At 39.9% G+C, this 11,271-nt stretch overlaps 1 protein-coding gene across 1 annotated transcript in view; it reads right to left on the bottom strand.

Moving 5' to 3' along the window:
- The window catches only part of LOC101855425 (deoxyuridine 5'-triphosphate nucleotidohydrolase), an 11,543-nt gene extending 2,536 nt beyond the window's left edge, over positions 1–9,007 (bottom strand). Inside the window, exon 1 of the mRNA XM_005100290.3 lies at positions 8,671–9,007. Coding sequence (XP_005100347.1) covers positions 8,671–8,936 — 266 coding nt within the window. The 5' untranslated portion in view covers positions 8,937–9,007. The remainder of the gene's footprint in view (positions 1–8,670) is intronic.
- Positions 9,008–11,271: the final 2,264 nt, after the last annotated feature.

Here is an 11,271-nt window from a genome sequence, read left to right as displayed (position 1 = left end):
GGGGGGAGGGTTATCTTGAACTAATGTAATATATTACATTTTTGTGAGGTGAAAAAATATTTTTGACATTATGATGAACTCTGCATTTGTTGATGATAACTCTAATTTCACTTTTATTTCAGCATAAATGATCAGCAATAACAGAGATACAGTAAAATCCTGATAAAGTCAACTTGCTTAAAGTCAACTCTTTACAGTCAACACCTCTCTGTAGTCCCGTTTCTTACTTTCTTTGTTTAAGTAATTGTGTTTCTGATACAGTCAACCGCTTGAGTGTTAACCTTTCATAAAGTCAACAATTTGGGGCTAAATCCTAGATGAATTAATTCAAGAAGAGACATTTCGCCTGAGCAAGTGGTGTACACACTTCCAATTACATATATATGTACTTTATTCTTTCCTTGTTTTGGTGACAACTTCAGAATTATACTCCCTGAAATTGAGATTACATCTTGTTTATTACCAGGTACTTTGTAATTTTGTAGCTGTTATCTTCAATTTTCAATGGCCAGTAGTACAATGGATAAACACAACCCTGCTCAAAGTCAACACTTTTTTTCTGTCCAGGGTGTTGACTATCAGAATTCCACTGTAACTTTTTTTTAAAAATTAAAGCGCTTTTGTCATTGACATGAGTCTCAATTTTTTCCTTTTTATTAGTAAGAAAGAGTGTGTATGTAATATTTTCCTTGAATGATTTACTCTAATTGTGAGGCAGCGTGGTGAAATCAGGCGCTCGTCAAAATAATGAAAGTGAAAAAAAAAAAACGCATTTTTTCTGCAGGTTTGGGAACTTTTATTAAATTTTTTTTCCGCGCTAAACACCTTTTACATCCATGCTGAAAAACGTTCATTACATGCACAAAATTTGTGATTTCTCAGTTTTAAAGGCTCTCAAGCTATTAAAGTTACCAAACTTTGGCGGCTGTTTTCTCACTAAATTTACCTCTGAAATCAGGTGACCCCACCTCCTTCAATCACAAATATTTCAGCTTCTATTCAGCATAGATGAATATTGTTTTCATTAAAAGGAAGGCAAATTGACAGACTTTAACATGATATCAAAACTGACGAGCGCTTGATCCCACCATGTCGTGACACCTATTATTTTTTTGTGCATATATTATTACATGTATGTGCATGCATACGTGTGTATGCATGTTTTTCATGCATATTATGCAATGCGCATAGAGCAATGATTGTTTTACGGATTTGCGCGATATAAATGTCATATTATTTTTATCATTAAAAAATGAAAATGTAAGAAATGGGGGGTGGGGGGCAAAAAAGTCCCAAAAAAGGTGTAAGATCATATTTGAACAGCCCTGTTTTGCACAGGTCAAAGATGATTAATAAAACACCTCCCAAATCCCTTACAAACACACATATTGTGACATATGGTGGGTCCTAATCACAGGGTTTGGTGGTATTCTGTCAGAAAGTGAGACATACAGTGTTCCAGTGTTCAAGCAATGGCGGTAATGTCATGCACACTGACCCCAACCCCCACTCCAAGACTCTTGAAGGAAGGTGGCTCTTTCCGAGAGGGTGCGAAATAAGCTTCTATAGGCTACTTAGCCTAGGGCATTTTTGGCCCATGCAGTTGTCTTGAGAAGATAAGAGAGTGTCAGTGTTCAGTCTTTTAATCTTTAAAAAAAATATCGTACAATATTTATTGTAACGAAAGACTTTTGTTTTAATTGCTGCAAAGTAAACAGCACTGTATTACCATATATTGAAAACAACAAATAAAAATATTAAAATTATTGGCTTGAATAGCGCACAAGGAAAAAAAGAAAAGGGAAAAGAAAAACAACACAGCAAAAAATACTGCAGTTTGACCACTAAAGCAGTGCATCTGTGTGCAAGAGTGAAAATATAAACTTACCGTTGGTAAAATGGCATTCTCCGGTTTTGGCCCCAAGAGGAGGGCCTTATATACAGTCAAACCTGTGTAAGACGGCCACCCATTGTCAGGAGAAAAGTGGCCGTATAAGACAGGTGGCCGTCTTAGGCAGGACTGATCAAGATGAAGAAAACAAACCATTCCCTTCTGAAGTCCCAATCGATTGTTGTTTTTGTTGTTGGTTTGTATTTTGTTTGTTATTTCTATTTGGGAGTGCTTATTTAGGCCACATATGGCCTAAATAAGGTAAGGGAGGGGGGTTTAGCTTATTTAGGCCACAGTGGACTGTGGCCTAAATAAGGTAAGGGAGGGGGGTTTAGCTTATTTAGGCCACACATGCTCAAACTAACCTTTTCAGGCAACTGAGTTCGTTCCACTTTCATAATGGTGCACCTTTCTCATTTAGTACGGTTTTGTCTCAGTGTACAACTTATAAATCATAACCATAATGAATATTGTAAAGAACAAAGCACAACACGCAAAATTTTGCTCAATCCCAATGGTTTGAATGAGGGCCAGATTTTTCCTTCATGGATGGGTAAAAGCTAGGCTACCATTTTGGCACACTTTGGTCAAGTGAAAAGGTCAAATCCTCCGAATGGACTTCCGGGTTAAATTTGGGGTATAAAAAGAGTGTACACTACGTGGCTGAGTTACACTATCTTTGCCTGAGTGACAATCTCTCGTACTGTCTCGTAGTAGTACATGTAGGCTAGTAGGCCTAGTAGTAGTAGTAGCAAAGATCGTGTAGAGAATATTTGGTAGTAGATTCTATCTAGTAGGCAGTTTAGTGAACGTGCTCAGGGCGAATCGGCCTCGATAAGCCCCGTAGACTTTTGTGATCGGCCACGAAGCCTCGTGTTTTGATGGGTCTAGATCTAAACAACTCAGCGTTATTCGCACTGCCACATCCGACAGGCCTAGATCTACATCTTTTTAAAAGGAAAAGAAAGATCATGAAAATGGTTGAATTCGCGTGAAAATCGATTCGGTAGAACTAGAACTATTAAAATTTGCTTCTGAAAACAAGGCAATTTTTATACGAAGGCCATTTTTATAACTCGATGAAATAAAAACTACTGGCTGTGTACTGTGTTATTCTGTATAAAAATAAATTATGAAACTTCAGGACGTATTATTATTTTCCAGCATCTTTTGACGCCTGAGCTGTAGAGGTTGAAGTTTTCACAACACTAATAGATCTAGTAAGAGGGTTAAGAATGCCCATAATATTATTATTAGGAATCCCAAATCACTACCTAGTTGGCTTACTCTTTAATAACCATGAGCAGTTAAGAAAAAAAAAGACAATGATATAGGATTTGTCTAAATATGACCATTAGCAATAAAGATGTTGCCCATTTTGTCCAATTATCCTTGCAGGTAAAATCACCCAGCACTGTACCTCAATAAGCACAAAAGGAATATTTCTGTGACTTTGTATAAAGGTGTGGCCTAAATAAGGTAAGGGAGGGGGGTTTAGCTTATTTAGGCCACAGGTGAGGCCTAAATAAGGTAAGGGAGGGGGGGCCACCTGTGGCCTAAATAAGGTAAGGGAGGGGGGTTTAGCTTATTTAGGCCATATGTGGCCTAAATAAGGTCACCCATGAACCCTTTCTATTTTGTTGCTGATTTTGCGCAAGGGTGACAATAAAACGAAATGTATCAGAAGAGGAAGACCGAGTGTCATGTTAAAACAAACACATGGGTTGCCACCACTCAGAGAACGAGCGACGCTTCTGTCACAGGTTCATGTTGACGTCCTTTGTTACTTTGTTACAGACTGGGTAAACAGTGACCACTCATCTCACTTACGATTTGCGTATGAGTTCTAGACGGGGCTAATGGGTAATGAGGGATCACACGCTAACCTCACCAGCAGCTGAAAATTGGTAGCCTACCTATTGGTCAACAGAGGGAGGGGCCTACGCAACATGATCGGTTGGAGGGACTACCTAACAACAACGACAAGTGATAGGATTATGACGGCTCCCCCACAACGCCAGGGGCCAAATCACAATTTTTGACAAAACGTAATGGAGTCACTAATGTGGTCGTCTTAGACAGGTGTTATTGCTTAGTGCGATAGGGGTTGTGTGTTGAAATATGGTGGCCGCGGCCGCGTTGGACAGGTGGCCGTTTTACAGTTAAATTATATAGAAAAAACGCAAGGGGGGAAATGGAAAGTGGCCGTTTGTACGGGTGGCCGTCTTATAGGCTACTGACTCAAATATTCGATGTTTTATCTGAAAGAGAGCAAGAGATGGGCTATTTTGACCATAATTTAATGTTTTGCAATTAGGTTTGAGGCTATCTCTCCCTATTATGGCATCGTTTAGAACCAGAAGTAATCATCTGGTGGGGGTCAAAACTAATATCCCCAAACGGTACCGCAATTCTACAGGAGTGCCCTGAGTTCAGCCCCAGTTTGGACCCAGAAGAGAATGATTAAAAAATTTTGTTTTCTTCATGTTGATCAGTCCCGCCTAACGGCTAAGACTGTCACCTGTGTTATGCGGCCACTTTTCCCCTTGACAATGGGTGGCCGTTTTATACAGGTCTGACTGTACACATAATTACAATTGCGTGCGTATAGCAAACTAGATCTAGATCTAGGATCTAGTAAACTTTAACTATCCACTTGGCAGTGCTGATAACGAGAAAAAGTCAAAAAAAGAGGAAAATATTCCGCCCCCGTTGCAATCCCGAAATTTTTAACTTAGAACTGTATACTAACTACAATAATATAACACATAAACGTAAATTTTGTAGTACAGTGCTTCCACCAGCTGAAGCTGAAAAGTAAGGGGTCCAGGGACAGCGTCCCGGTGGGGGTTCAGGGGGCGAAGCCCCCTAAGAAATAGAAATTTAGTGCTTTTACAGGGTTCAAAATGGCATTTAGGAGCTTGTTTGACGAGATTACCATAATTATAACATTTATTTTTTCACCAACATTTTGTCTTGCCTGATTTTTTCACCTACATATCTTTCTGTTGCTGGCAATGTTTAAAAGCAGGTTCTCTTTCCATTGCTAGAAGGCAAACCTGGGAATAATGAATAGATATCTACCTTCAGTCGCCCAGCGTATACCCTAATTTTTCCTCAATTTTCACATCGAAATGTCGTCTGTCACAACCTCGGAATACCACTTCGAATTATTCTTGATTTTAGTAGTCTTAGCATAGATCTAGATCTATTTCTTTCACCGCGGCCCTTATATCGCGTTCACGCACCGTAGAATCTTCGCATTGATAATTTCTCTAGATCTAGTCAAATTTGCAAAAACAAGTTTCTTTCTAACAGTAATTTTCTGTCTAAGATCACAAGTCAATTTACTTGATCAACCCGCAGATTTTCCAGCCGCGGCAACAATCGGAAGATAGACACAAGGAATGAGAGAATGATAGAAAGGAGGAAATTGGGACAAATAATGAATGCACGGGGCATAGCGGAATAATGGCCAATTGCAGGAAATCCGCAATCTGGAAGGTTTATATAACATTAACTTGTTGCCGAGAGAATTACTGTAAATATCCCTAACTTATACAAGACGATACGAAGGCGAAGACGGATCTTTTGCTACGGAATGTCGACAGTCCTACGCGGTCGCAGTTTTTTTATGGAGAGTTGATAATGATAGAGGAACAAGTACGGAACTGGCAGAAAGTACGCAGACCTGCCACTCTATGACTATGAAATCTAAAAATCAGGATGTTAGAGTAAAAAAATCAGGATCTGGTGAAAAAAATCGGGATCAACGGCAAATCAGTCACAAGGTGTACTGGGGAAGAGGGATCCTGGTTCCTTTTTATGAGGAAAGTATGCAAGAGAAAACTTGAAAAGTTTTGCAGGAATAAGTTCACGTTTGGGCCACTAAATAGAGGGAAAACTGAAAGACTGCATTACTCGAGTCGGAGTGGGATAGAGTGGGGGAGCGCAGGTTGCAGTACAGCTGAAACTCTCGTAGTCTTGAAAATAGCTGACACATAACTGTAATCATCCACGCAAAAAGCCCGCGTTTTCATACAGTAACAACGTTTGACTTCCATCGCAAATACACTTAAGGCACACACCCCCCTGAAAAAAAGATCGCACCAAGGTTGTTCATTTCTTTCTTTTTTCTTATTCCTCTATCCTCAATTAGTAGGTTCTACTTGTATCACGGTACGCACTTTAAGCCCAAGTGTCAAAACAATAACCCTACCCGCTCCCTAAAAGCGAAAGTACATCTTGAGCGTATCCATGTCGGAATTCAAAATCGATACTACGTCGGTTTTAGTTGAAATAACGTGCGTGAGTCATCTACTAGATTCGGCATAGATGCTTCAGAAAGTAGCGTTCCAAGTTCCTGTCGATGAAAACTCTAATCGGTTCTCCCAAGCAAAAGAGATTGCACAACTTTGTATTATTTTTCTAAGAATCATCGGACGCAACGACAAAAAATCAGGATACTGGCGATCGAAATCGGGCAAATCGGGATGCTTGAGATTTGGGGCAAAAAATCGCGATATCCTGATTAAATCGGGATGAGTGGCAGGTCTGAAGTACGGATTTCTGTAAAAATACAAAAGAGTGGAAGCACTGGTAGTAATATTTTGGAAACAACAAAAAAAGCGGAAATCCGCAGAAAATTATCAGCACTGCGCTTGTCTCCAAAAACATAGATCAAGATCTTACCACGAGAGCCTCCCAGTTTGAGTGAAACTAAAATAATACCCAGTGACTACGTTCACGGCGCCGTGAGCATAGTTGGCAGGAGCTGGTGAGGCTACATTCACGGCACTAAGCTTCGTTTAAACGGAGTGTCCACTGTTGGTATTTAAATTTAAGTAAACCAGTTTTAGTCAGTGACGACAGTGACGTACACATGTATATTTAATAGTTTGGCCTGCTTCAAGTATTCCATCCCATGAGATGAGGGAAAACGAAGCAGTGATCCTTGACCGATCGACCATTCATAGTTTTCCCTTACACAGAGCTCTGGCTCAGAGTTCGCCAGTGTGGGCAAACGACGAACTCTCAATGACGCAACAATGCATTAGGATATAATTATAAGACAAAAATGTATACACCTACCAAGATGTTTCAATTGCCCTATCAGATCCTATCTCGCGTCCGGGCGAGACTTGGGAGCGACCATGTGTTAACAAGTGACGGCCCGTGATATACGAGTGTAAACAAACGTTCCAGCGCCCTAGAATTGAAAGCGTGCAATTTTGTCTGTGGGCAGTGTGCGTGTGTGTGTGTGTGAGAGAGAGAGAGAGAGAGAGAGAGAGAGGGGGGGGGGGGGGGGCAAATAGACGAAATGGGTACTTATTATACCTTATAAAATAGAGACGCTGTTGTGGGGAGAGGGAGAGGGAGAGAGAGACAGAGACAGAGAAAAAAATATAGGGGGGGAGCAAGAAGGACAGAGTACGGGCAGAGAGAGAGACAAAAAGAGTGAAAAATAATAAATCAGTTTATTTTCCAAACCTGCCACTCATCCCTGCCATAAATCTCAAGCATCCCCATTTACTCGATTTTGATCATGTGTGTCCCCAATATTTAAAAAAAAAAATATTTTTTTTGGGGGGGGAGGGGTTCTGCTTTTTGCACATTTTTCTAAAATCCTAGATCTAGATCTAGATCTAGATCTAGATCTACTCTGCCTTCTTTTCTGTCATGGGAAGCACTCGTTAAACTTTTTGACAGCAGAAACTCGGAGCACTATATCTAAATCTAGATCTAGATTAGATGGTCTATTTCCGATATGTGGAATTCAGTAGATCTACAGATCTAGATCTAGAATCTAGTTGACTCACCAAAAGTTGTCATACCAGCCAAAATAGCCTGGGGCAAAATCTGTTGTTGACACAAATTTTTGTCCCAAAATCTGTAGATCTAGATCTAGATCTAGATCTAGATCTAGAATCTAATATCTAGTTGACCTAGAAAATCTGTAGTAGGCTAGATCTAGATCTAGGCGATTGTCAAGATTTTCGCTTTTAATTCCGATGTGCGTTTTTCATAGCCTCAGGTATGTTTCGCTTTGATCCCTAACCCTAACCCTGACCCTGACCCTAACCCTGACCAGGGTTAGGGACCAAAGCGAAACATACCTGAGGCTATGAAAAACGCACATCGGAATTAAACGCGGAAATCTTGACAATCGCCTAGATCTAGATCTATATTACCACTTGCCGCATACTTAATTGTGGACCCTTTTCAATATTTTGACCCACATACATAGATCTATATAGAATCTAGGCCCTTGTAAAAGACATTGGGGCTAAAAATAGGTTTAGCGGGTCTGATGTCGGTGGAAGCGGATCTTTTTGAGTCGCTAGCCACCCTAGATTGGGTGAGTAGCCTGACGCTAGCCTTAAGCCAGTCACCCGACCGGGCGAGTAGCCTGGCGTTAGCTACCCGACATCGGGCGAGTAACCTGCCGCTAGTCACCAGACATCGGATGAGTAGCACCGGCCAATATTAAATACGTCGCTGTCGTCACTGACTAAAACCGGCTGAATTAAAAACCGGATGCTCCCCCTAAACGAAGCTTTAGAGTTTAGTGCCGTGCCGTAAACGTAGTCTCAACAGCGCCTGCAAACTGCATTCAGGGTGCCGTGAACGTGGCCACTGCGAAAATAATACCGACCATAGTCTAGATCTAGATCTATACTAGATCTATATATTTTAAAAACTTAAACTTTAAGTGAGTTTTCTAATTATTTTGAGTAGAGGTAAGATTCTAGAGATCTAGCATCTTGATCTACGCCCACCTGTACAAATCGTAGCCAGCAGCCAAGGCGGAACCCCTCGTTGGAGTTGTGGCTTGGTTTGTCATTTTTGCAAACTGCAAGGTGATTTGTTCACTCGGCATGTTTCCTGAACTTGAGTAGCGTCTGGAGGGAAAAGAATGCAAATATTGAGCTTTACGTAGATCACAAACGTGGACGCCCCAGCAGCTTGGTTTTCTCCAAAGAACGTTGAGCCTTGATAGATCACGAAGAGGTGGCGGCAACGGCAGCAGACAACGAAGAAACATCAGAAAAAGTGAGATCTCCCGCCGAATTTGTTTCCCAATTCGACGATAGGCTAGTGTGGTCCAAGTACTTCCGGGTCGGAAATAGCATTATTGGAAATACCCATTGGACATAAAAGAAGGCCTAGCCAAGGTTTTCAGGGGTGGGGGGCTGCAATCAAATTTTAGAAGAAAAAAAGTTTCGTTGCCATGGAGACAGCGACCATGCTGGATTTTGTTGACGTATCTTGTACAGTTAATACCTCGATTATTTTCAATATAGGCAACAAAATCCTCTTGTGTGGTCAAAAATTCGTGGCACAACTTATCCTCAAATGTCTCTTTAACGGGTGAATCAATATCACCATCACCTATACTTTGAACAGCAGTTTATTGGATAAATTTGTCTTAACTTAATCACATTTTTTCACAACATTAAAGGCTAGATTTTTTTTAAAAATTTCATAAATTTATATAAATTACGAACTATACTCTGTCACATTTTTAAGTATACACTGTGTTAAAATGAAAATAGCTAGTTTCACAATGCGAGTCGATATTCTTTAAAATTTCAGGAACACGAATTCAATTAAATAAGTACGAAAAAAGCAACAACAATACGGAATGTTAACATAACAGGTTTATTCATGACTTACACCAGTGTGGGGGCGGTCTACAAAAGTAACACGATCAGTAGGGTTGATGACGGCCTGACATCGTCGCCGCCTTGAATCAATCAATCGCTGCACTGCCTGTTGCGGGATGTTATTCCACTCTTCATGCGACGCTCTCTCAAGTTGAGAAAATGTCTGAGGCTGAGGTTGTCGCATGTAGTTCAACTCACCTCTGGTTTGTCTTGCCGTTTTGAAAGGCGTATAAAAAGATCCTCTCTTGGAGTAGTTTTTTTTCTCTCCCACGTTGGCGGTGTCGATTCTTTCCTGATTTTGTTGTTTTCTCACCATCCATTAATGAGGACACAGTTCTTCGTGTTACATTAAAATGTCTCGCAACAGTGGATACTATGGCACCCCCGCGGATCATTCCAACAAGCTGACTTCACACATTTTCTCTTAGGGCGTGACATCATGAAACGCAGACAAAACAAGTTTTATCCCTGGCGAATTGTTACAAAAATGACAAAACTTTGAAGTGTGCTTCTTTTTTTAAACAAATCATTGCCGTATCATGAGTAATTCTAAAAAAACCCACTATACATGCAACACGCATGCTATTACAAAACCACTCGCGCGTTCAGAAATCTGAAAACAGCCCACCAGCGACTGGTATGTAATCAGTGTGTAAATTTGAAAGTAATTGGTTGCGTAGATTTTGTTTTATTGAGCTACAAAATTTGTATACTTAAAAATGTGAGTATATTATTATAAATTATAATAAATTTCCGTCACGCTGAAAATGGGATTGTTCACAGCACTTCCCGCTTCTAACGCACATAGTTTGCACATGCATGGATGTCACAGCACACCAGTGACACTTTTTAGTGGCAAAACTAATAGTTACAAGAAATTAACTTTATTTTGAACACATTAATTTTTTGTATTAGGTTCTCAAAACATGCATTCAATAAAGATAGTGTCACAATAAAAAAAAAAAGGGGGGGGGGGGGGGGAATGACTGACTTGCCATTCATAGCAATCCCAGCTGTAATAAACCTTTTAAAATCTGTTTAAGTTTTTAAAAAAGGAAATGTAACCCCTCGCACTTGGATGTTAGAAATCATTTCTACATACATCAATACAGCAGGTATTTGCAAAAACATTGATCTGTAATGACAAATTGATAGACTATACAAGTCATTGTGCAAAAGTTAAGAACCCATATTATTATGTTAAAGGAAATATTTGACATAATAATATTGCGCCACGAATTTTTTTTTACCGCACTATATATATTTAGGCCCTATAGGTATCGTTACTTTTGCCTGTTATCTTATCAAAAATGGTTCCATAAAATTATAATGGTCTGTTGAATTTTCGTAAACGAATTTTGTTTGAATTAATGGAATTTTTGAAGAGGAATTGAATCAAGAAAAGTCAGTTGAAAGTCCATCCGCTCCAGACACCACCAGCAAAAGGATGTTACATAATTATAGTGATAATTCTACAGACGATTTTAAAATTATAGTAATTACTGACTGTTACTACATCTTCTCTTCTTTCTATGTAAATTTCATGAAGATTAGTTGAAAAATAGTGGAGTTACTCAAAAAAGTATAGAATCTAAAGAAAACCCGCACTTTGGTAAAACAGTCGGTAAGAAAAGAGAGAGGGGGAGGGAGAGAGAGAGAGAGAGAGAGAGAGAGAGAGAGAGAGAGAGAGAGAGAGAGAGAGAGGGGGGGGGG

This window comes from Aplysia californica, unplaced genomic scaffold (assembly GCF_000002075.1).
Source record: "Aplysia californica isolate F4 #8 unplaced genomic scaffold, AplCal3.0 scaffold00243, whole genome shotgun sequence".
Taxonomy (NCBI): domain Eukaryota; kingdom Metazoa; phylum Mollusca; class Gastropoda; order Aplysiida; family Aplysiidae; genus Aplysia; species Aplysia californica.
Note: the sequence above shows the minus strand (reverse complement) of the source record. Positions and strands in the feature narration are given on the sequence as shown.